Source organism: Panthera leo, chromosome C1 (genome assembly GCF_018350215.1).
Source record: "Panthera leo isolate Ple1 chromosome C1, P.leo_Ple1_pat1.1, whole genome shotgun sequence".
Lineage (NCBI taxonomy): Eukaryota > Metazoa > Chordata > Mammalia > Carnivora > Felidae > Panthera > Panthera leo.
In genome coordinates this window covers 133,335,366-133,362,103 of record NC_056686.1, presented here as the reverse complement: position 1 = coordinate 133,362,103, position 26,738 = coordinate 133,335,366, and the positions used below count along the sequence as shown (strand labels likewise).

Genomic DNA, 26,738 nt, shown 5'->3' with positions numbered 1-26,738 from the left:
AATACAAATTCTAACAAAGTTTAAAAGTCTTCAAATTAAGTTTAATTAGTAGGAATGTAAAGTAAATGGTAAGTAATAAGATGACTAGTCAAATCTAAGTTGATTTAAATTTTGCATAATATTGTGAACTGTTAAATAGCATCATTTCTCATTTTTAAAGTCCTGGTATGATTCTTTTTTTTTTTTTATAAGATTTAGAAGTGCACTGCTTCACTTAAATACAAAGTAGCTTTTCATCAAGTTTTCAGAACTATTTAACAAAACCCACAAAAGTTAAATCATAGATAACCCAGAATAAACAGAATATTTATAACTTGGTGACAAGAGAACGCCATTTCCATAGATAATCACAGTTATTTTTTAGTGTTGTATAAAAGGCAGCAAGATGTTTGTTAATTTATAATAATGTAAGTGTCTAAAATTGAAATTAAACCCAAATGAGAAAATCTGAATAAGAAAATTCATATTTAGCTATATAACAGAATGTTTTTACACTGTCAGTGAAATGTGGTAGGGACTACATTTCCAAATGTATGACTAACAATTGTCATCTTCTGAATTTCCAAATTTATAACTAGCAATTGTCATCTTCTGACTTGCCTCAGTATGCTCTCACTCCTGAATAGGCCAATCAATGAAATAACTTTAAGATGGCAAATTGAAATGCCAAGCAAGCATTCAGGCCCAAGCAGGTAACATAAATTAGTGAAGACACAACTCTAACAAAAGGCTTTTAAATTCAAAAATTTTTAAATCATCCTAGCCAAATGTTATGCCCAGAATTCATGATCCCCAAAGACCACCAGGGAGCCGAGTCCGATGCAAAAGCAAAAGAGCCTTTATTCGAGCTAGCTCGAGCTCAATCCCCTACCTGCACGGATGCAGCGGTGAGATACCAGGGAGAGAGAGGAGTTTCAAAAGGACAAAGGTTTTATTGGGGCCTAGGGGCAGTTGGTGAGGTAATGGCTGTGGCCTCAGCCGATTGGCTGGGGAAGGGTCGGAGTCCTGTTAAGCACTCCAGGTCGCTGGGCCTGTTTTGATCAGGAAGTTTGAACGGGTGAGCCGGAGGTTACCCAAGGGGAGGAGGTGTGGTCTAGGCGAAGGACACAGAACAAGATGGAGCCGGCCGGTGTAGGCCCGCCCTTTCACAAACAAAATAAACTGCCTGTGGGCAAAATTCAGTCAGCTGCTTGTTTGTTAACACCTGCATTCAACCCGATAGCCTTACTACAGAATGTAAATAATATATATGAAGTCAATATTGTCCTTAAGCAGGTCCTTGAAGCACAGGTGAAAGGAAGCTATCAGAGTTCTAGGGACATGTGGTTGACCTTGGAAAGCGTGGATCTTCTGAGACTGGTTTTAGCTAAGCAGTCAGGCAGGAGATGAGGAACTCAGATATAGAAAGGGCAGTATGAGTGGAGAAAAGCTCAGGGTCATAGTCAAAAGGTGCAAAACTGTTCTCTTCAAGGCATCCAGAATTTAATCTGGGTTTCCTCTCTCATTCTCATAGCAAGACCGCTATCTACTTAAACTACATATGAGAAATAAGGAATTGTGAGGTCTAATAGAGCCTATTTTGTGAATGAGCAAATAATCAGAAATATCTAAGAATCACCTTGTTTTAGGGAAGCTAAATCTTTAAGCTGGTTAACTGATGAGTTCATTTCACTACATGGATGTCACTGTATTTGTCCCTAGTTTGAAGAAATTACTCTTCAAAGCGTTTCTTCCTACTTTCCTTCTTTCCTTCCTTCCTTCCTTCCCTCCCTCCTTTTTCTTTCTTTCTTTCTTTCTTTCTTTCTTTCTTTCTTTCTTTCTTTCTTTCTTTCTTCCAAATGAAGTAAGCCTCAAAATAATTCATATTTCAACAGAGCCTATGTTCTCCAATCTTTGTTTCATGGTTAGCATTATCAACCTTTGTTTTAGTACAAGTACACAGTCGTGTCATGTCTGGCAATGAATTTTAAGAGCTATAATGGCAAACTCCTCATAGACAAGAACAGAACTAATGATGGACTGCTTAAGTCGGTTTGTAAATTAGATCATTCCTTCCATGAGTAACCCCACAAAATTCCACACATCATGGCTACTTGGAGGAAAATGTTCAGCCAGAACCCAACAGCAAAGATCACAATAAAATCTTTTTAAAAGTCAAAAACATGGTGAACATTTTGAAAGTTCTATAAAAGCCTAAATTGGGTATGTGTTCAATTTTCATGTTGAAAGCATAAACAGTCATAGATGTCAAGTAAACATACTAACATTTTAATTTTTATTCATAAGAATTATTACTTTGACTCCAATAAAAAGTTTATCATTAAAATTCATTAAGACATGGAAGGGGGAGTAAGAACATAGAATAAATAAAAGAGGTATTATCAATTTAACCAGATAAAAATACTTGCACCTTGACTTGTTACCAAAGAAAGTACCTTAATGACTCGTATATGTCAAAGGAGATGAGACACAGCAAATCGGTCAACATGTGCAAAAATAGAGTGTAAAGTAGGTTAGAATCAGGTGGGAGTGGGAATCAGCTGGGAATTTAAATTAAATCAAAATTTTAAAAGACATCTTATTTGAGATTTACAATCCACAGGAATACATCCCCTGGAAGTGATAATGAAGGTCTCTAATGTCACAGGCCGTGTTTTAAATCCTGTGTACAATCTTTGCGACAAAATGTAAGGTGCATGATGCTGACACTAGTGTTAAGGGTGAGGTGGTGCTGCGGGGACAAAATGAGGAGGCCAGTGGGCTGAGCCGAGGTTACCCAGGAAAAGACCTTATCTCACTTGAATATGACCTCCAAGACACGGAGACTCTTTCTGTTTTGTATCCCCGGCATGCAAAGCGGTCTCTGACATATAGGAGGTAACAATAAATTGCTGTCAGATGAATAAAGGAAAGGACTAATGAATGAATGAATGAATGAATGAAAGTAGTTGACCTGCTTGCTCACTTCCTACTTGAGGGACTTTTAAAGGCAGGGTTGGGAGGATGGCGACTCAGTGAGCAGGAAATTATTAATTCAGGGACCTTAGGACACAACATTATCCCTAGGATTTTTGTTATACAAGGTAGAGGACACTGGTGTAAAAATGACAATTATAATATTCCCTTAAAATTTGGGCTTTATTCTCCAAAATGTGTTATAGATGAGAATTATAAGGATGTCACACTAATACTCTGTGTGAAAGTAAAAGCTAATTCATCGGTATTTTCAAGACAAGAAAGAAAATGTCTTCTTTCTTTTCCTTTTTCCTTTTTTTTTTTAAACTATGATATTAAAAGCATGGAGGTTAAGGATAGCACATCCAGGAATGTAAACTTCTTTCCTGTCTATTTGATCATGTGTTATTGGCATTAACACTGTCAATAATTCATGGTAAAAGAGGAAGTTGCCATGAAAGGTTACCCATTGTCAGGCTATGATCAATAGGTAAGACCACAGTGGGTGATGTATTATCAAGCATCAGCCAATTCACTTTATCATGGATTTTAAAAAGAGTAGTAGTTGCAGTCAGTTTGGCTAACCTGAGCTAAGCTCATTTGTTCGTTATCTTTTCACTGCTGATTATAGACTATGCCTTGAATACATTTTATTTAAGCACAGAATATCATTCTTGCTATTTAATTCCTTCAATCTGGCTGTGGGCCCCCAGAATTTGCCCCTATGTTTTGACGATGGTGTTGTTTATATTTGAGCAAACAAAACTGTCACTTTGTTTTCCTGTCTTCCTATATTGGGTCACTTTGTGCTACATGATATGATCTAAGACAATTCAATGCAAGGAGACACATGTCCCTTCTCATTGGAAATACTAAAACTACAGCTTCCTTTTACCCTGTGGGAAAGAAAGCAAGTCAGGTGACTGAAAGTCATGGAGGAAAGTTAGTGTCATCACTATTCCTCTTCCTCCACAGAAATAAGATGAAATCATGAGGCCAGAATAGCACTGATTTCTTCATGAAGGAATAGAAAGAACACAGTCTGCTGGTTGTTTATGTCTTTGGTATTGTGGAAGGGCACTCACACAAAAACAAGACTACTATTTGTGAACACTTTCAAACCCATTCTTAATCTAATATCACCTTGGAATCTTGGGGGAAATGTTCAGTTATTGAAATCATTTCCTAAGGGATAAATCATTTGGTTTCTGGTTTGACTTAGGAAGTAAAACCATCTGATCTATTTCCCTTTGGTTTTCAGAATCAGACCATTTGATATTTAAACACTTGAATGTGGTTATGTTTCATTTTCTGCTATTGTTTTGTTTTCACCCAAATGCTGGTATCTAAAATAACTGGAACACAATTGGGTTGAGAGGGTTAGCTGGTGTAATTCTAGTTATCAAAGGCACTTGAATGTGGAAAATGTACCATATCATAGTAACTACAGTGGCCACTAGAAATAACATGCTGATGCTTCTCTAGGGAAAAAATGTAGAATGTAGTAGTAGTAGTAGTAGTAATAATAATAATAATAGGAAGAGGAAAAAGAATAAAATAACTCTGAATTTCCTGGGGTTTTTTTCCCCACCTTTCCCCGAGGAATGTATTCTCACTTTTTTAGTATATGATTTCTCTTTCACTTTTGTATATCCTTAAACTGGTTTGACAAATGACAACCATACATCCTGTTACAGCTCAAACCCTATCTCTTCCCCAATAAACCTATTGCCAGTCCATTAGAAGTGAATGGGAATCATAAAAATCTATCACTTCAAAGGAGAAGCATATGAGATTACATGTAAAGAAGAAGGCATCATTGCTGGGAGAGGGTGCCACATCACCATACATTTGCTAATTGCTTGTAACACGCATTCATGTAAAAAGTAATGCATTTTCCTTATATGGTATTGTTTAGAGATGGTTCTGCTTATCAGTTTTTAATATGCTCTTTGAAAACTGACACGTACTTTACCCACATCTCTTTAGGAACACAGGGATTCAAAGGCTGGATAAAATACTTTCATGCCTCTCAACACAAACCTGAGAGGGTAATTAACCAGATGGTAACAATAAACCTAATCTGAACACATCGGGGACTGGAGTCCCTTATTAGAAGCCTTACACACTGAGTGGGGTGGGGGAAGCAACTCTGGGGGAAGTATTTTAGCAGCCAACACCTTTATATCTGCCTTGACCTCAGAAGCAGAAGTTAATGAACCATTTAGGGATGGGTGTCCCACCACCTGAGAGAAGGCACACAGGGGGTCTTCTGCATACTCCGGGAGGCAGGAATGCAAGGGATTCCAAAGGAATGCAGTGGGCTTCAGGATTGCCTTCAAAGATGTCGGTTTTAGACATACCCAAATCATAACTGTTAATCCACCATATACCTCTCTCCCATCTCTGCTCCTACATACACACGCACACACACACCCCAAAACTTTCCAAGTTGGATCATTTATGCTTGAAACACAAGGCCATTTTCTTCTCTGCGAGGCAAAAAATGAGGTTTTATAGACTTCTGTGATGACACAGGTATTCTGAATATTTTCAAACTCATTCTTGGCAACAGAATGTTCTCTTTATTCCATCCTTGAAATATATTGGAATTCTACTTATTTCAGATTTTCATATTGTCAGTGTGTCCTGAGTTAAATTTACAGGAGTATTGAAGCAATTTGATATTTCAACTTGCAAATGTATGCATGCAGTTATTTTTCCCAGAATACAAAAATAATCTTAAATATATAAATATTTTATACATCTCTCTGTATATCTATACCTTTAGAGATAGAGAGATGTATATATACATGTATATGCATAATAGATGTATATGTGTGTGTGTGTATATATATGTGTGTGGGTGTGGGTGTGTGTGTGTGTGTGTATATATATATATACACACACACACACACACCCAGAGAAAGTATCCATTATATGCAAGAATGGATCTTATTGCTGTGGAGGTTTACAATGTTATTGTGGCATCATCACACATGCAAAGATGCTATTTTGCCATTACATACGGCATTTACAACCTAGGAGATAATCAAGTCAGTGTTTGTTCTTCTTCTGTTTCTCAACATGCTTCAGTTCTCTGTTTCTCTGGGTGTCATTTATGAGAAACATTCAGCATCAGTGCAACAACGATTTAGCTTGACTAAGTGCTAGCAAGCAAAGGACAATGTCCAACATACGGTGTTTTAGATTAGCCAAGGTTATAATGATGATCTATTAAAGAGCATTTTTGAAAACCAAGGCAGATGATAAAATGGGAAATTTTACAAAGTAGAGATGAGTGTAAATCACATGACAAACATCATTTTCCAGTTTGCATGTTACCTCTTTGTGGCTGCACATTCCTATATAACACTGTCCAATATTAATCTTGGGGTTTTGATACTTAATAAGTATAAAAAGACTGTTTCCCATCTTCTGATTCCTTTATACCTAAAACAACACATATCACTTTAGGAATTTGCCATAAAACTCTCCTGATAATATTGACTATAGTTCCAATAATAACTAAAGTTATTTTAAGAGTGAAGAGTATAATATGAATTAAATAAGAGGTGCTGCAAATAATTTAGTGAAAAGCATAGTTGCCGCCACACAGAGTATTAGGTAACCTTTTTTTAATTAGAATGTACACTTTCAGATTACTGATTATGAACATCAGGGGACCCGAGATTTTGATTCATCAGTAATTCTCCTTTATGTCTACACTAAGATGTAAAAATGAGACCTCTGGCTCTAACTTAGTATTTCAGAGCCTTTCCATGCTGGTGCAGAAGCTGTTTTACCTGTAATCTCTAGTACTGCTCTGCCCCCTTGTGCTGCTACAGTGAACTCAACAGAGGAACAGTTTGCCTTAATCTTTGTACATGAACTACAGAAAAACCCCACTGTCACTTCTCACTTTTCTGGCAAGTTCAAGGTCAGTGTCTAGCTATTTTCAGCTCATCTCTTCTTGATCCATGCAGAGAAATGACAAGGTAACGTGATTCGGGGTCAGCTGTATTACAGGAACCGTTACATAAACGGAGAAAGTGAAAATCAATCCTAGCTGACAGTGACTTCGGGATAATCAACGCTCACTGGATGCCTCTGTCAGCTCGCCTGCATCAAACACCATGTGACTTCTGTCAGATCTTTTTAATAAAACTATATTCTCACTTTCAGCAACCTAAATAAATATTTCACTTGAGCTGAATCTTTTAGACTATGTTAGCCTTCTGGATTTGTAAACTATGCCAATAATTCCTTGAAAAAATTTCACGGTAATACCTCTTATCCTGAGCTTTGTTATTGAGCTGAGATGGAAGGGTACTTTTGTAAAATACGCCCTCCTTTTCGAGTGATCTATGAGAGCTTTCCTCAGACTGTTGCGTCTCCTGCATTAAACTCAACACCTTTCCCCAAATCATCCTCAGCCCCAGCTCCTCTCTCTTCCTCGGTAACAGAACCCCTTAATCAATCATTTCGTGTTGAGAGATTAGGTTTCTTTCTCTCTTTTAGGTGTTCCTCATTGCTTCCTGTTTATCTCTGCATTTTCTGCTAGGACATTACCCCTAATGCAGAAATGGAAATGCAGTATTTAACGAGATGTTCCACGTTAGTGGCATTCCTACTGACAGCACCTGATATGTCAGTTTAGGGAAGGAGCTGTTTTATCCCACCCACCTTGTGCTCCCTTGAAACTGTGAGGCACCGCAGTACTCCATTGAAGTACAATTTACCATAATATTAGTTGTCAGTAAATTCAAAGACGGAACTCCTAAAGCTATAAAATGGATTAGAAGCAATTTAAAAAAGAATTAACAAACTAGAGTAAGAGTATACTGTCAACAAACAAATGCTCCATCATAGGACTGTAATTTGGAATTTTAATTACCCCTCTGCTTCTGTAACAAAACAATGTCTGAACTGGCAGCGATTTGAATCTCTCACAGGTCATTGAGCATTCTAGTTAATTACTCTATGAATAGCCTGTTTTTCTCCCCTCTGGAAACACGTTTCTAATGGCAGTCAAGGTCTGACAAATGTGTCATCTACATAATTAGCTAGGAAGCAACACAAAACATTAAACATGCTTTGTGCCGACAACTATCAAAACATTTCATTTGTTGTCAATTATTCATTACTTTGTAGGTTCTGAAGGGGTTGTTATTATGGAAATAAGTCCAGATGCTAACAAGGTTAGAGTTTTGGATTCAAATTAGTAATCAGAGGACTAACTTTTAAAAAAATGTATCTCATGTACATTCAGCGCCATGTTCAATCAGTAGGAGATTATAAACAAATTTAGCTATGCTCAAGTTAAAATGAAAACGAGGCAGCCATGGACGTGAATTCAAGAGCCTCTGCTCATTCTTTGAAGCACGGACTCTACGCTGTCATTGTAAACTTTCTGAACCTTTGGCATGTCCAGTCTGTGCCTGGAAACGAGAGTTAAAAATGCTCACTTCAGGAGATGACATGGGATAGCAAGGACAAGGAAATAAATCTCTGGTGGTTTTGGATTCTCCACCATCCCACCCCAGGGCATATTATGTAAAAGTCAAAATTCTGGCTAATAAACTTTTGAGTCTGTTGTACAGCACAGTAGTTACCTTAGGTAACCCTCGGATCTCATGATTTTTTTTTTCTATTTCTGAAATCTTGTTTCTTTTATTGCTGCTTTAATATTGTATACAAAGCCAAGTATTGTCTCGAAAGCAGCACTCCTAATGTATATAGAGGATATAAAAAGATTTCTCAACAAAATTGACCTCTCTGTGGCAAAGAAAATTGCAGTGGAAGACACATTATTGCGTAGTCATATCTGAGGCTTGGATCTATGGAGAGTCTCACTCCACTGTCCTCTAGCTTTCCCTTATAAACCAAAATGGCTTACAAATGTCATCCACAATAGTCCAATAAAGATTAGGAACAAAACACTGTCCTTACATTGATGAGATAAGAAAGATTTAACTGCAGAATGCAGTGTACAAGAACAGTTCATAAGGCTTGTTCTCGAATGAGAAAAATAGAATTCAAATTATATTTGTGTGTGTCTAGAATTTAATTGAGATGATCAGTTTATTTTCCACGTAACGTTTGATCAGATGCCTGTACTATAGGCCTAGATAAAAAGAAAAGAAAAAAAAAATTCTATCAGGAGAAATCAAGAAGACCCGTTATCTACAGAGTGTGCAAAATATGTCAGGAAATAATTCTACCCTGAGCACTGAGAATGTTCAGTTAATAAAAAAAGATCAGCCACTCGCTAAGAGAAAATAATTGTCTGTATCTATATTTTTCAAAGCAAAAAGGCAGCCACATCTTACACTAAATAGGACACATTAAAATAAGCTTTAATAATCTTTATGCAGAAGGAAACTAATCCATTTTCAGATCATACGATCCACAGCAATAAAAGGAAATCATCAAACTAAAAACAATTTTAGAAATGGCTGCAGACTCTCATTTAATTAACATGCAACAGATCATATATTTATGAGGAAGTCAAAATATTTAGGAAGCCTATAATCCTGTAAGCCTTAATGTGGTATAAAAACAACAAATAAATGCAAAGTGTTACTGTTATACATGCCTGCCTGATCAATGGTTTTCACATATTGATCTATAAATGGAGTTGACAGTCTGTGTTGGCTGCACATTTTCCAAGCAGCGCTATTTTTGCAGAAAACCAATACGGGCAATTACCTTTGTTTGAGATGCCAAGTCTTATCAATTCAATGTGATTTAGTGTCATTTTAATTAAATATCAGGATCCACTTCAGGACAATTTATACAAACAAAGCCTCAAACCTAACTATAAGCTTGATTCGAAGTAAACACGGACAAGTCCTACAGTCTCATAATATTTCTCAAAAACTCTGCGAAACAGAAGGCTTATATTTTTAGTAGCAATTTTTATGTCTGCCTTTTTGGCTAGCCACAACTTTGGCAAGTATCCTATAATCACAGAAGTAAGAAACAAAAGAAAATTGTTTCCTCTTTTTCTTTATAATATATTAAAAAAGAAAAATGAACAAGCACAGTCTGTTAATGGAAGCAAAAGGAGTCTTGTGAGTTAGCGTTTAGGAAGGCTCGACTTAAGTCCTCATCCTAGCACTAATAAAAAGATATCTCCCTGTCCATGATGGCCATGAATAAAGTATTGCATTTCTGTGGAGTTTACAGGATGGAAATGGTGAATATTCATATATGTTGCTGCTTAAGACACCAGCATTAAATGCCGAAACTGCTCCTGTCTGCAAATCCTATGTCTGCAATTTTCTTGATTTGGGCTATTTAAACTCTTCATTAATATCTATTCTAAACTGTCTAGTACGCTGGAGCTTCCCTCTTATAAATAACAGCAAAGCCACATTAAACCTTTTGCATTAGCTATTTGCTGGATTGCACATTAGCCTTTCAGCCCTTAAAGAGGCACACTTCACTTGCCCCCCATTTACGCTCACTAAGCCGTCTGCTTCTGTGTTTAGCACATTCGAGTAAATAAGCAGTCCACCTTTAAGAGGTCTCACTCCGGTGATCAGAATGAGACAACAAATCACTGAGACCAAGGAGCGTTCCTTCCCCACCAAGTGGAGGTCTCCAGATCTCTCTTACAGAGAGGCAATTTTCTGCTAACCACGTCCTCCCGTGTCCAAACTTCCCACCTCTCCAACATTTCCCAGGTAGCAGAGTGGCCTCTTTAAACCTTGAAAAGGCACTGATCTTACCAACTACATAAAAATGATTCTTCGGTCTTTAAAGAAAATGATGCACACCGCCAATGAAGTACTAATGGAGGATTAATGCCTGTTTTATGGAAATGCTTCCCTGCAGCACTTAGGTAATGACAACTTTAACTTAATAAGTAAATCACCTGTGTTTGCATAGCACGGGGTCAAATAAATGTTTATATTGGCATTTCAAACTGTTCTTCTGCTTAGGATACCAAGAAGCTAGGCTCTTATGACGTATATGGGAGAATTTTATGTGGTGTTCTGAGTTCACAGTCATATATAACAAATTTTAATTGAACACAATGAAAAAAGAGGATTTTACAAATTAATGACAAAATTATATAATTGATTTGACCCTAGAATCTTTTCATCACTTTCTGTAATAAGTTAAATCGTTATGAATGTAACATCAGATTCTCGTGTTATATACTCCAATAAGTCCATATTAGATTTGCATAATTGTTATGCCAGGGAACATGTAGTATAGATGTGCCATATATATGAAACAGGGAGCATAACACACATAGGACTACTCTAAAGTAGTCCTAATTTTTTTCTGTGCAGATTAAACGTATGTGTCTCTGTTACAACAAACCATGCTGCATGTGACATGTGCACACATTTTTAGAATATATCTCCTCCCACCTCTCCGAAGTTCAAGATCTGCCCCCCTTGACCTCACCCCAACCTCCAACTTCTGAAAAATCAAGTTCTTAGTTTAGCTTCAGCAGATATCTTTAACAGGCTTGTTTGAATAAATATGCCAAAATACTTTACATTCTGTCAGTATCTAGTCAGAAAATTGTGCATGGAAAAAAGAGATGAAAAGAACCGAGACAGAAAGAAAATTAGTGCCATGGCAAGCTTTCAATACAGTATCTCTGCGCCAAGTTTTCTCGGTGAAATGACATATCCTCACTAAAATACCCCTTTTATATAATTATGCACTGAGCACACATAACCAAAAGTAACTTTTATTTTTGTTCCTTATCGAGGAATACATATTGCCCAGGCTAAGAATGCGGAAACAAAAGCTGGGATAATTATAGCTAATTTAACTTTGGAAAACTCTTCTCTAGCAGTCCAGCATATAACCCCCCAAACTAAAGTTATGTAACAAGGTAATATCAACAATGAGAAACTGCATGATAAAATCCTGCCCAAAAGTGAAAAATGCTAATTTTGTCTCATTTAGCAGCTGGATACAGAAATGCTCATTAGTTTTAAGAGGGTTAATCCTTTTAACTTTTGCATATTGATATGCCAATTATGCCTAATTGTACAAGAGGCATCAGTCAAGGTAATAGTGCATAAACACATGAAAGTTATTAAGTACATCCCAACATGTAATAAAGTAGGTGTTAATTGGTAGCTGAGTTCTGCGGGCTATTGAGGTGGATAATTCATTGAGAGATGGATCACTTGTAATTTCTCTCCATAATTCCTTTTGCAGTCTCATGCTGTGATGTTTTCATGCTTGTCAAAAACAACTGTGGCATAGTGCCTTTTGTTAAACACAGCCAATAAAATATGTTAGGCATCATTAAATATACTTAACTTTTAAACTTTTTCAAAGGTACAGTTCTTACTGACAATACATTGTAGAGATTCCAATAATTTACTCTAACCATGTCTCAAGTTCATAGTTGAGGAACATTTTAGCTGGTTTAAACACCAGCAGCGTTGTGCCTCCCAGCAGACAATCCTTTTAAATGAGAAAGTCAATAAAGAGAAACGCATCTCTCCGCATCTCTCAGTACCTTATCTCAGGATGTATCTCCCACTCCCAAAATAGAATCACTGGCTTCCCTCACACTAAATTTGCCTATAATACCTGAAGAAAGAATGATTAAAATCCTGGCTCCTGAGATGGTTGTGGGTTAATTTCGCACTTGAAATTCGAGTGAAAACAGAGAATAAATATAATCAGTAACATGCCACTTAGCAAGTTTATCCCATTTAATAACTCAGTTAGGGCGCTGAATATTTCATAGGCCCCTACGATATTAACAGAACACTCAATTAATAGCTCACATGTTTCTGCAAAGTGACTGGGACTCACAGCCCTTCCCCAGCTAACCTATTTCCCGCTCTTGCTCTCACTGTGAGAAACAAAATAGATCTGGGGTCCAAAAGAGTGGCTAACATTGCATAAATAATTTTGTAACATCCTATGGCCTCAGCTGCAAGTTACCACCATTATGGAAGAAAATTAACCAGAGGAGACTCATCGCAATCAGTGTGTTTAGTGGCTCAGGATGCGTGCAGGGGCAGGGACACAATTGGCAGTAGAGTTCATCTCTAACTATTTTATTTCAAATCTTCCTAATGACACATTATCTAGACAAAATGGCTTCCTCTCCAAACCTTCAGTCGCCACACCATTTCAATCATTTAGGCTCATTCCAAATCAAATCATAATTCCAATATTATATATTGTTGGGAGATTTTAAAGAAGAGATTTTCCCTTTTTTTTTTTTTTAAGATTTCCCCGCCCCCCCCCACCCCCACCCCCAGTTCATTCTTAGCTAATTTTAGCCTCTGGCTTTTCAAAGTGATGTACTGTATTTGGAAGTACAAACACCACATGCTAGCATAACCTCATTATTTTTATAACACTGAAGCATGATAGTGGAGGCCCTTAAAATGAGTCAAAGGTGCTCTTCAGTCTACTCCAAATCCACTTTATCACTCTGGATTAAGCCCAGCTCTTCTCTCACAACTGGGGATATTATTATGACTATAAGTAGGCAAGATAAAATGCATTACAAAAACAGTTTTCTCATAGACATTAGGAAAACAAATAAAACAAAGCTAATTAGCTTTTTTAACAGAATTCTGTATCAGGAAACATGGGGGTTTTGGGGTATTTGACTTACGGGTTCAATGACCTTCCCAACATCGGTGAGGATCATGGATTTACTTTGGCTCAGCCTGTCATGGTGGCTGTTGGCATTTTTGATCCTCATTTGCACAGCTCCGGTGCCTTGACGGGTGGAATTCAGGGTATCCACAGAGGTATCAGAATTTGTAGATTTCTGCATATTATAGCGTTATCCTGATAAAATATAAAAGTGTTGTATTATTCCAAATATATCTTTTCCAAGAAAAATTTGATGGAGTGCACATTCCTATTAATCACTAAGGTCCAGAAATGGAACAAATAATTTCCACCTCTCTGCATAGTGAAGAAGAAGATAGTTAGTTTCTAATTGCTTTTATCAACTGGGGCCTCTGCATGTGGACAGTACTATGCATGTCAGAGGACTTAAAAGTTCATGGGCAGCACACTCATACTTCTGTAGTTCCTAAGTCCATTAAGGAACTCTTAATGGCAATATGATACAGTCTTCCTTATGTAGAAATGATGTTGCCAACAGAACATCTTTAATGTATATGCTGTTGTCATTCACAACATCACTGATCTCTTACCCACCCCACCCCATCCCACCACTACACGCTAATATCAGCAGCCTTTTTTGGTGAACAAAAACCTATGTGGATAAGGTCATATTTAAGTGACTAGAATTAGCTTTGGGCAAACTAAGCTGGTCCCATTGACTAATATGTTGGCCTCGACTTATTTGCATGGTGTTCAGTCCTAGCCACTACCCCTACTCACAATACCTAAGAAAGGAAATTAAAGTTCCTTTGTCCTCTGCCATCTGCCAATGTCTGCTGTTCAGTAGCTCTGTTGGACATAGTATTTATGAAGAATATGAAGAAAGAGAAAATCAAAACCATTTATTTATTTATATTTACTTTAATGGAAGAAGTCTGATTAGGGAGGAAAATTGTAAAGGAGTGGCAGTGAGGAAACAATAATTTGGAAAAGAAAATGAAGAGAACTGAACTGTGGCAACATCAGTGGGTGGACTAGGAGGGCTTTAGATGCTTCCTCAAATCCATAATCCTTTTCAATCTCCCCTCTCCACAAGCCCCTCAAATGAACATATCATCTCATTTAAAAGAGAATATTTGCAATGCAAACACAGCTTCCAAGCTTGTAGAAATGGACCTCCTTCTAGCCTGATTATTGTCTCTGTGTCTCACCTATAGACATCCCATAGCTAGTCTGGCACATGTGTCTAGTATTAGAATCAACTGTCATCAGTTACCAAAGCCAGTATAATCCGAAAGAATGATTATATTTTAGGGAGCTAACTGTATTGGACAGAGACAAAGGGGCTAGCTAGCATCATGGTAGTGTTCAAGCTAAGTCAACACTAAAATGATTAGAAAAGGATGAAAACATTTTAATAGGAGCAAAGTGTTACCTTACAATTGATACCAATAAGGCAATTGAGTGATAACTAAGAAAGGAAGTTAATATTTGTAGAGTATTTACTATGTGCCAGGCAATGCACTCAGTGATTCAATTCTCACAAAACTCCCATGAGATAAACATTAAACTCATATTTTTCTGGAAGAGAAAAATAAAGATCAGAGAAACTAATAATTTTCCCCAAAAACAATGGACAGAAAAAGTAAAAGGCCTCTATTTTATTCCAAAAGAAAAAAAAAAGATTCATACAGGTGAATCGACAAATTCTAGTTAATCTACACTATGAAATATTATTCAACAATAAAAAGAATGGACTGTTGATGCATGGGACCACATGGATGAATTGCAAATTCTTTGAGCTAAGTGAAAGAAGCCAGGACATTAAAAAAAAAAATATATATATATATATCTATATATATCTATATATATATGGAGTACTTATTATTTAATTTACATAATATTCTAGAAAATGCAAGCTAATATTTAAATAAGAAAGCTCATCAGTGATTGCCTAAAGATGAGATGAAGGGAAAAATGGACTATAGTGAATACAAAGAAACTTTTGGGGATGATAGATATGTTTGCTAGCTTGATTGTGGAGATGGTTTAACAATTGTATGCATACATTAAAAATGATCAAATTGTATGTATTAAGTACTTTCACTACTGTATTTCAGTTATACCTCATAAAGATGTTTACATGAAAGTCGGTTTAAAAATTCCTTAACTAGGTGTGCCTGGGTGGCTCCGACTTCAGTTGGTTAAGCGTCTGACTTCAGCCCGGGTCATGACCTCATGGTTTGTGAGTTCGAGCCCTGCATCAGGTTCTGTGCTGACAGCTCAGAGCCTGGAGCCTGCTTCAGATTCTGTGTCTCCCTCTCTCTCTCTCTCTCTGCCCCTCCCCTGCTTGTAATCCATCTCTCTCTCTCTCTTTCTCTCTCTCTCTCTCTCTTTCTCTCTCAAAAATAAAATAAAACATTAAAAAAATTTTTTTATTAAAAAAAAATCCTTAAAGGGCACCTGGGTGGCTCAGTCAGTTAAGCATCTGACTTTTGATTTGGGCTCAGGTCATGACCCCACAGTTCGTGGGATTGAGTCCCATGTCGGCCTCTGTGCTGACAGCAGAGAGCCTGCTTGGGATTCTCTCTTCCTCTCTCTCTCTCTCTCTCTCTGTCTCTCTCTCTGTCTCTCTACCCCTCCCCCGCTCAAAGTAAATAAACTTAAAAAAAAATCTCTAAATTAATTAAATTAAATGTCTTAATTATTTTGTTCATACTTTCATTTTTATGTTTCTATGTGAGTGATAAAAAATGTATCTAGCTGAGAATAAAAGCTATTTCAATAAGATTTGAAATAAAAATTTGAATTAAAAAACCCTTATCTCCACTATTTCATAGAAATATAATAACAAATGCTTTGATGAGAAGGGTTTTAAAATGTATCAAATCTGGCCATTAATGTAGACATGGGGAATCTTCTACATCTAACTAGAATAAGATATAGAGTACTATATAAAACTTTTTTTTAATGTTTATTTATTTTTGAGAGACACAGTGACAGAGTGAGAGCAGGGGAGGAGCAGAGAGAGAGGGGGACACAGAATTTGAAGCAGGCTCCAGGCTCTGGGCTCTCAGCACAGAGCCCAACATGGGGCTTGAACCCACAAACTGTGAGATCATTACCTGAGTGGAAGTCAGATGCTTAACCAACTGAGCCACCCAGGCGCCCCTATGGGTAACTTTTTTTAAAAAGTAAATGCATTCTCCATATACCCCAGTACAAGATTATGGGGTTTGGGTTTTATTTTGTGTATTATTTATTACTGAAGCTATTATTTTTTCACAGCCAATCAGAAATTATTTCAAAATAACAAAGCAAATCTATGAATCTTTGATATTTATGAGGATGCTACTATGAGAAGCATGAGTTTTTCTAGAATAAATAATACTAAAATTTGTATGGAACTACAAAAGACCCTGACTAGGCAAACCAATCAAATCTGGAGGTATTACAATTCCAGATTTTAAGATATACTACAAAGCTGTAGTAATCAAAACAGTATGATACTGGCACAAAAATAGACACATAGATCAATAGAATAGGATACAAAGCTTAGGAACAGACCCACAATTATACGGTCGGTTAATCTATGACAAAGGAGGTGAGAATATACTATGGGGAAAGGACAGTTTCTTCAGTAAATGGTGCTGGGAAAATTGGACAGCTCCATGTGAAAGAATAAAATTGTACCACTTTCTAACATCATAGACAAAAATAAACTCAAAATAGATTAAAGACCTATATGTGAGACCTGAAACCATAGAACCCTAGAAGAGTACACAGGCAGTAATTTCTTTGACATCGACTGTAGCAACATTTTCCTAGATATGTCTCTTCAAGCAAGGGAAACAAAAGCAAAAACAAACTAGTGGAACTACATCAAAATAAAAAGGTTTTGCATAGAAAAAGAAACCATCAACACAACAAAAATACAACTCATTGAATGGGAGAAGATATTTGCAAATGACATAGTTGATAAAGGGTTAGCATCCAAAATGTATAAAGAACATATTTAACTTAACATCAAAAAACCCCACAAACAATCCAATTAAAAACTGGGCATGGAACCCAAATAAACATTGTTTCCAAAAAAGACATATAGGTGGCCAACAGACACATGAAAAGATGCTCAACATCACTAATCATCAGGGAAATGGAAATCAAAGCCACAATGAGATATCACTTCACATCTGTTAGAATGGCTAAAGTCAAAAACATAAGAAGTAGTAAGTCTTGGTGAGGATGTAGAGAAAAAGGAACCCTTGGCCCCACTCAGTGTTGGTAGGAAGGTACATTCGTACAGACACTGTAATAAACAGTACAGAATTTCCTCAAAAATTTAAAAATAGAAATACCATATGATCCAAAAATTCCACTACTGGGTATTTACCCCAAAAAAACCAAAAACACTAATTCAAATATTTACTGTATCATTATTTATAATAGCCAAGATATGGAGCCAACCTAAGTGTCCATTGATAGATGAATAGATAAGAAAGATGTGGTATACATATGCAATGGAATATTATGCAGACATGAAAAGGCTGAGATCATGGCATTTGCAACAACATGGATGGACCTTGAGGGTATCATGCTAAGTGAAACAAGTCAAACTGAGAAAGACAAATATCATGTTTTTACTCATACATAGAATCTAAAAAACAAAAACAAAAACAAAGCACAAATAAATGGCTAAACAACAAAAGGTGGAATCAGGGCTATAAATATAGAGAACAAATTGATGGTTGCCAGAGGGAATGATAGCGTTGGCCTGGGAAAAATGGATAAAGGAAAGTGGGAGATCCAGTCCAGTTATGGAATGAATAAGTCACAGGAATAAGAGGCACAACATAAGGAATAGAGCCAATAATATTGTAATAGCATTGTACGTGACAGTTGGTATAGTGGTCATCATAGCATAACACACAAACTTGTCAAATCACTATACTGTACTCCTGAAACTAATGCAACATTATGTGTCAACTATACTCAAATTTAAACAAAATTAAAAAGTAAAGCATAGGATTTTACAGGGTATGTTTTAGTGAATAAAGTAGAATGAAGGAATGAAAATGTAAGGATTGAGTTTATAAGGGTGGCTTTGGATAAACAGTAATTGGACTGGTTTTATCAAAAGGGGCCATGATGACTTCTAGTGGCAGCACTGTCTCTACTGGTCACCTTTGTGATCTTGTACAAATCTATAGACCTCTGGAAAAAGATCTATAGATATTTTTCATCGCTGGAAAAAAAAATGGTAGTGAGGGGACAGGGTCAGCCACGAGGATTGCTGTGCTCTGTAGGATCCTTCCTACTTCTGATACTGATGCACTCAAAGTCTGGAAGACCCTACATCTTTACAGAACTCAATAATTTTAGGCAGATAACCAACCATGTAACTGCTTTACTATGACTTGATCCCTAAGGAATTTGGGTATGGGTTGAGGGGGATCCATGATTAAACATATAAGTCTTCTAGAAAAAATCTGGGTTCTCTTCTGAGTGCATTTGAGCCTTGATCTTTGATGTTACTCAGATTCAAACTCAAAGGATGGCATGTTTGTAATAATGGTGAGGGAATTCACTTAGGCTAAAGCCACTATCTTATGACCAAGAGCATGAAGCCACTGTATTTACATAGCTTTGCCGTGTGCCATTTATAGAACATGTTGCTTCCTCAGAGTCTGCACAAATTTCAATGTCAAATCAACATTTGCATTCTTGTATTGATTGCACAGTCAACTCATTATTTGCCTACTGATGTGTTACTGTCAAAAGGCTGGATTACTTAAAAGGCCTCTTATCTGGCTTCCCCACCTATTTTCTTGGGGACAGGCTACAGAAAACATTTTCAGAATCTTCCTTCTTCAGGCATTTCTATTGGGCTGACAACTTTTCTACCATAGTATTAAGGTGATTTCTCTCTCCTCACACTTTCTCTCCTCTAGCTAACACCTCCTTTCCCATCTGACCCCAGCCTCACATCAACAAAATTTGTTGATACCAAAGGCACCCTAGTTTTTCTCTTTATTCAGCTTCCCTAGTATTTTGTGTTCTACAATGGCATTCATTTGATACTATTTCATATCTGTTCTCATATTTGCAAATATTTGATAGTTTCTAACTTTGCAGAACACTACATCACTCTGAGAAGAATACACAAAATGACACAAAAACCTCCTCTTAAAGATTTCCACCAGAAGAAAATAAATGATCCATTTACATTTATGGAAAGTCTCCCAAAGTGGCATGCACTATATCAGAGTCTGGAGATTCTCTGTATGTATGCATGTATGTATGCACTAAACATCGAGGGCCTTACAGATTGGTGAAGGTGATAGAGAAACAAATCAATAATTAAATGACAAGAATTGAGTGGTGCCCAGTTTGGGAGAGGAGCAATGGCATCAAACTCAGGGTGGAACTTGGAGGTGGAGAGAGAGGAAGTCTGCAAAAGGAGACTAGTTGGTGCTGGTGCTAAGTCAGGGCAGGTTAGGCCTTGCAGGCAAAGGACTCAGAACTGCAAAAGTATGCAAACAGCTGTGAGGTTATAAGGTAAATATTGAAATATTCCATGAAGCAAAATCATAGTTACCAAAGAAGTTCAAGAAAAGGGAAATGATAGATTTCATGATGAAAATGGCAGTTAACTTCAGTGTGCTTAAGTCTGTCATCTTGCTAGCCTCTCATGGGGCTGAAGGATTGAGAGTCCCTCCCTTCTAACCCAGCAGGTGCAGCGAGGGGCTGGTATTCAAGACACTCTGAGGGAGTGATGAAGGAAGAGGGCTTTCCTTGGCATAATACATAAATGTGTTGTATAGATTAATTGAGTGCAAGGCAGAGGTAAGCAGGACCGCCACCCCCACCCCCCATAGGGCCCAGGGGTGTGCAAGAGGAAGGAGAGAGGACAGAGGAGGAAGGAAATCTGATAGACTGAAATGACAGCTGTGCTAATGGCTGTGACACTTGTCACTGTTGCACAAAATAAGTCAGAGATGACTTATTTTCATTGATCCTGTTAGGACCCTCCTAACAAGAGGATAAGGCTGTTCTAAGCCAAATTTTTCAAGTTGTATTTGAATTTCACTTCATAGCCCTTTTTCTTTACCCCCTTCCAACTTCTCATCTTCTCCTTGCCTACATCTGAATACTCTTCTGTTCCCTTACCAGACATCCTATTATCCTTTTCGTAGTTTAGGCGCCAAGCCCCCCACTGAGGCACCTACTTAGGCACATCTCAACCACAGAGTCAACAGTTCTGGAATTGCACCATCTATTTTTCCTTACCTATCTCCTGTGAACATTTGTCCTTTCAGTCAATCACTAAGACATAGATGGGAGGGAAAGAATTAAACCAATTAACATAATGCTATAAATGGATGATCAGACTTCCCCTTAACCTCAGGGAAGCATCTGTCTGAATCTCAAACTGGAAACTCTTCTAGCTATGTGGGAGAAATATCTTGCAGTAGAATAGCCTTGACCAGTCTACTCCACGTAAGATCTTAAGTGAATTTAGGGGGAGGTAGTATTTGTGGCTTGGGACAAGATACTAGCATTGCATTCTGGCAAATAGGGTCTGCTGGAGTTATGTGATGTGATGGCCCTGCCATGGTGTTCTTATTTTTGAGTGTTTATGAAACAAGTTCCTAGTGAACAAACTCCATCCTGAAACCGGCCCAACCTAATGTCAAATGAGACCCTCGTACCCCAGGGTCTAGTATGACATGGCTCCCAGAATCAGAGAGTGTATGATATGTATGTTTCCAGGAACATACATATCAATTTCATGATGTACTACTCAGAAAGGCAAGGAAGACCTCCAATTTGTGAGTCTTCCTGTATTATTCCAGGAACACTCACAAGGAGTTTAAATTATTCTTTTGTTCCACCCTCGTTTTCTTCCCTCATTGACCCCCAACTTTCTATATTTCATAGAGTAGATTGTAAAATCAATAATATTTGTCCATGCTGACTTACATTCAACTTAGTGGCATCAAAAATTTTGTTAACTATAAGGTATATTAAGATTCATGTGATCTAGAGGCTTATTCAGTATTCCACTTGTTCTTCTTATATCATCTACTCATTATGATTATTATAATCATCATTATTATCAAAATTTGTTAGAACACTCTTGGCTTATGCATTTATATTCTTACATGAGGCTGCAGATGACTAATGAAAATATTGAAGAATTAGTTCATTTTGCATGTGTCTAAAATATCCATTGATTTCATAAAACTCTCCAAATAAATATCCTATCCCTGAGTTAGAAATTGAAATGTGAATCACTTAAGACTGGCTTCACAATTTCTCTAGACTTCCTGATTTTGTATGTACCAAGTGAAGAGCAAGAAAAGTTTGTGATATTGCATTAGTTCCACTTTCAATATTGCTTTAAAAACAGGAAACTGTGATGAGAATGCACTTTGTAAGAGCCACACAAACTGGCTCTTCTCAACAGACTAGGTTCAGTGGTATTCTGGGCCAGATTCTCCAACTCACACTGCAAATACCCAGATAGGAGTGAATGTGATAATTCATCTAATCATAAATTTCATAGCTGCTCTGTCAATTATTTGTTGCACTCTGTTAATTACACTAAGGCTCAGCAGCTTGCCCTTTTGAGTTAGAAAGTGTGTTTTTGACATCTCTTCCCCATCAGCAGCATTAAAAATAAAAGTCTATTAAGACTTATTTTGAGCTAGGAGAAAATGAGTAGGCACTATGATATCATCTCTGTGCTGCAGAGCAGAGAAAATTGAAGTTCAGGTGTACTGAGTGTCTTCCCCACGGTGCCACAGCTCGTTTCAAAGTAGACCCAGGACAGAACTCATGTCCTGCATCTCCAAACATCGTTGCTTTAGTCACAGACCCCCAAGTCAACTGGAAACCATGTGTGGAAAAATAAGGTAACAAGATTTCCAAAGGAAGGCTGAGATCAGAGAGGTAATATGATCATAGTACAGCCATGTTAGGTATATATCATACACATCTTTCAATTTAAATGTTTATAAATGTTCCTGTGCTTCCTTACAAAACAATAGAGACTTAATAAATGTTTACTAAATATATAAGTGGAAAACACATGTAGAAACTAGTCAATGCCTGCGTACATAGCCTAGCAAAACATTACCAGTTGGAAAATGCCTTTGATAAAGTCTATCCCTTATTTTAAAAAAAATGTATAACTCCCTCTGGCCAATGTTTCTAAGGTCCACTGAACTATGACTATTGCATGACAAGTTGGGGCAGGAAAAAAGCAATGCTTTTCATACCTTCTGAGGCCAATACTTGGAGAATAATATGAATTTTTAAAAATAAGAAGAATACCATATTTTCATTTCAGAATAACCCTTTTTTTTCTTTCTTATAATTAAATGACCATGTTTAATGATGTCTTAGAACTTAGCAGGTTATTTGTTTTGACAATAGAGGAAGTCTCCATCGAGTTCCAAATTTCTTTAGGTTCTTAAAGTCATTCTCCACAGAGAAGGACTCTCTTCCCTGGCAGAGACACCACAGAAGATATTATGAGGAGACCTGTCTCAGAGGCAAGCCCTGAGAGTGCCCAGGGAATCCCCATTCCATGGGTGTCAGCCTAGGTTTTTCAGTGCGTGGCAAGTGAGCTGTCTGGGCACCCCAGCCACCAAGAGCTACGGTCCCCCAAACAGGAATCCTCTATGGCAATATGACTCCATTCCTTTCCCAGAATGTGTGGGCTAAGGAGCTCAAAGAAACTCCACAGACAAATGTTACTGCTCTGAGAAATTCATTTCTATCCCCTGGAAAGATCTTATGTTGATCTGTGGTAGCGCACGGTCTGTTTGTTCCCCTGTGGAAGTGACTTGTGGCTATGGCAGCCCCAGTAATGTGTGGCACAACCTTCGTGCTACACTTTCCTGACAGGTCAGTAATTAACTTGCATTGCAATTGTTTGTCGTCTCCACCACTGCAGCCATTTACTAAAATAACATTTTAATTTCAGTTTCCTTCCAGTTCACTTTCCTTTTCTTTTTTCCCTGTGGCTTCTACATCTCTATTAAGTCTAATTTCCCCAGACCACTTCCATAAGCGGAGAGAGTGCAATAAAACTCAGTTTCAAAAATGTCAAATATAATGAGAAAAGAACATCATAGTAAAGGAATTTGACCATAGCCACCCCATCGGGTAACATTGTCTTTGACTGGGCAGGTGTTATATATAGGAAATGTGATAATAAGGCTTTGCATTTACTTAACTTAACCTAATCAGGGAATCAGGGTGATATGCTGCATTTACTGACAAAGTCTGGCAAGTCAACTGCATGGATAAATTGTAATACAGTTATTGTCATTACCCGTGGGCATTCTAAATGGTGAAAATGACAAGTAAAATATAGTTTTTAAGTAGAGTAAGTCCAAGACAAAATTGTGTGACAGGCAACCTCAATCTTTTTTTAGATTGTGGTATCTTGGTTGCCATCTCTCATCCCCTGGGGACCTTAGCCTTTTAGTCCCCATCTTATTGGGAGCAAAGCATCTCATTTTACATTTCAAGTATTCCTTGAGCTTTTGCCCTGAAAAATAAACTTACTAGGTCCCACAGTTTCTACAAAAATTGTTGAGAACCTGGGGGCAGACATAAGCATGCTTGCCTACCATGGAGTCTGGTAAGAGTGCAATGGAGGATGGGACTGAGGACAATCTCAAGGCGAAGGTGACATTTGACCTTGATGTTGTATAAAAATAAGACCCAACAGGCAGAGAAGGAATGTCAAGGGCAGCACAGGCTGAGATCACAAGATTTAAGGAAAACAGGAGTGAACATCCACAAAAACAGTAAAGTATGGGAGGTGGGAAAGTTAAATGATTAAGACTGAATGGGGAGAATCTTGCCATTTCCAGTAAAGCATTGGGGTTTTGTCTTACAGATCCTGGGAAACTTTGATGATCTGTTTAAGGCATAATCCCCTCCCCAAAGATTTGGTAAAAAGGCTACCAGAAGAATAGATCTCCAGCCACAGAAGAACGGTAACATTCTCTCAAGATGCTTCTTAATTAACTTCAAATCAGAATAATATTATAATAATATCATAATAATAAATTTGTAAAGACTGATCTTATGATAAGAGCACCTGATAAGTGATCTGGGAAAAAAATACTCCAGAACTTTAGGAAACTTACTTTGAGCTTCCAGGTGTATTGTAATGCTTTGGTTCACTAAACGAATGAAGAGTAAAGAGTTAAAGACTTCACCGGAAGGGCAAAATGAAGCACTTAAGGAAGAGAGATCAAAAGGTACAATTATATCTTACTAAGGACATAGAAGAAAAATAAAGTTAAGATCAGAAGAACTGCTTTTGGATTTTCCTCCGGTGATCAGGTAAGTAGTAAAAAAAATTGACAAGCTAATAGGAACAAAATGCCTGTGCTATTGTAATTATGTTTAGCCAGCATAAGAAATTTTATGAAATGACAATCTCCTTAGATACACAGGAGAACCATAAGGGGCATAAGTAATGCAATCTTCCCTCTGTTTCCTCTGTCAGCTTTGACCTAATCTAGCAAGAAATGCTGAGCCATTTTCCGCCTCTTGCATACAAGTATCAATTAAGGGAAAACAGGGTGACTATCTTAGGGCACTGGATGATGAAATGTCACTTAAGGAGAAAGCATCAGCAGCCACAGTATTAGGAAACACTGACAAAACAAGCACACTCTCTCTGGGACAGGACCGGTTCTCTGATATTTGTTGGAAGAGTATCAAGTGCAAAAAATACATTTCAACCTGTGGTTGCTTGTTTCCTGGGATTTCATGTTCCGTAGCATTTTCTTCCTAATGGATGTGACTTAGTTGCAAAGCCCTTTTATCAAGCCGAATAAATCTAATCACATGTTGATTGCAGTACACCAGGATCGCTCTATCTCTATCTTGGCCTGCCCAGGTTAAAATATGGGGAAGCTGCATATTGCATAATTAGTGTTTGACAGTAATTAGCAGGAGTCAGTAATTGACAGTAGTCAAATATGTCTGACATTTGTTTTATTTAGCAAATTTGTTATTGTATCCGATTAGTCTTTCCCTAATGCTCATGTCTTCAAACTCTGAACTGATTGGATTGGATTTCAGTGCCAAGGGGACATGTCTGAAAACGGGACATTGTTGTGACAATGACAACACTATTAAAATATTTCAGTATATTTCCTTTAATGCACTTAAACATTAGTTTTCCACTCAATTATATGTGCATAAAATGTGTTCTGTGTCGTCTGTGTGTGTGTATGCCCATGTTTGTATATAAAGTACAAGGAATTGCCACAAACTGAACACATTCATGTAACCACACCACACGCTTGACAGTATCAGCACTCCAGAAACCCCTGAAGCAGTCACTATCTGTCTACTCCACCAAAAATAATCATTATTCTGTCTTAGGTTTGCCTATTTTTTAAATTAATATAAATGGAAAACCTGGAGTATGCACTTTTTGTTGCTGAGATTATTTCACTCAAATGTCTATTTATGTGGCTGATTGCTACATAATATTCTTCAGTAAAGTGCTTATGAAAAACTTCCGTTAGGTTCTTTGTCCTTTTATTACTGATTTGGAGGAGTTATTTGTGTATTCTGGACACAAGCCATTTTTCAATACATATGTTGCAATAATGATCTTTTCCACCTGTGGGTTACTTTTTATTCTTTTAGTATAATTTTTTCATTAATAGATATTCTTAATTTTAGTATTATCCAATTTATCATTTATTTCCTTTTATGATTAGTGATTTTTTTGTTCTCTTCAGAAATCCTTGCTTGACCAAGGCCACAAAGACTATTACTGTATTATCTTCTAAAAATATATATTGTTCCAGGGCCCCCCGGGTGGCTCAGTCAGCTGAGCATCCTGACTTCAGCTCAGGTCATGATCTCACGGCTCATGAGTTTGAGCCCCGCGTCGGGCTCTGCGCTGACAGCTCAGAGACTGGATCCTGCTTTGGATTCTGTGTCTCCCTCTCTCTCTGCCCCTCCCCCACTCATGCCAGGTCTCTGTCTCTCAAAAACAAACATTAAAAAATTTTTTTTAAATATATATTGTTCCAACTTTTATTTTTAGAACTGTGATCCTTCTGGAAATAATTTCTGTGTTTAATGTGAGATAGGGGTATCTTTCTGTAAAGATTATATATATATAATGATATATTAAGATTTATATA

The 26,738-nt window shown here is 37.3% G+C and overlaps 1 protein-coding gene across 2 annotated transcripts in view; it reads right to left on the bottom strand.

Annotated features, from left to right (window-relative positions):
* The window catches only part of ARHGAP15 (Rho GTPase activating protein 15), a 609,505-nt gene that overhangs the window by 567,496 nt on the left and 15,271 nt on the right, over nt 1–26,738 (bottom strand). For both annotated transcript variants that reach the window (XM_042948667.1, XM_042948666.1), the window contains exon 2: nt 13,577–13,755. In XM_042948667.1, coding sequence (XP_042804601.1) covers nt 13,577–13,741 — 165 coding nt within the window. In that variant the 5' untranslated portion in view covers nt 13,742–13,755. The remainder of the gene's footprint in view (nt 1–13,576; nt 13,756–26,738) is intronic.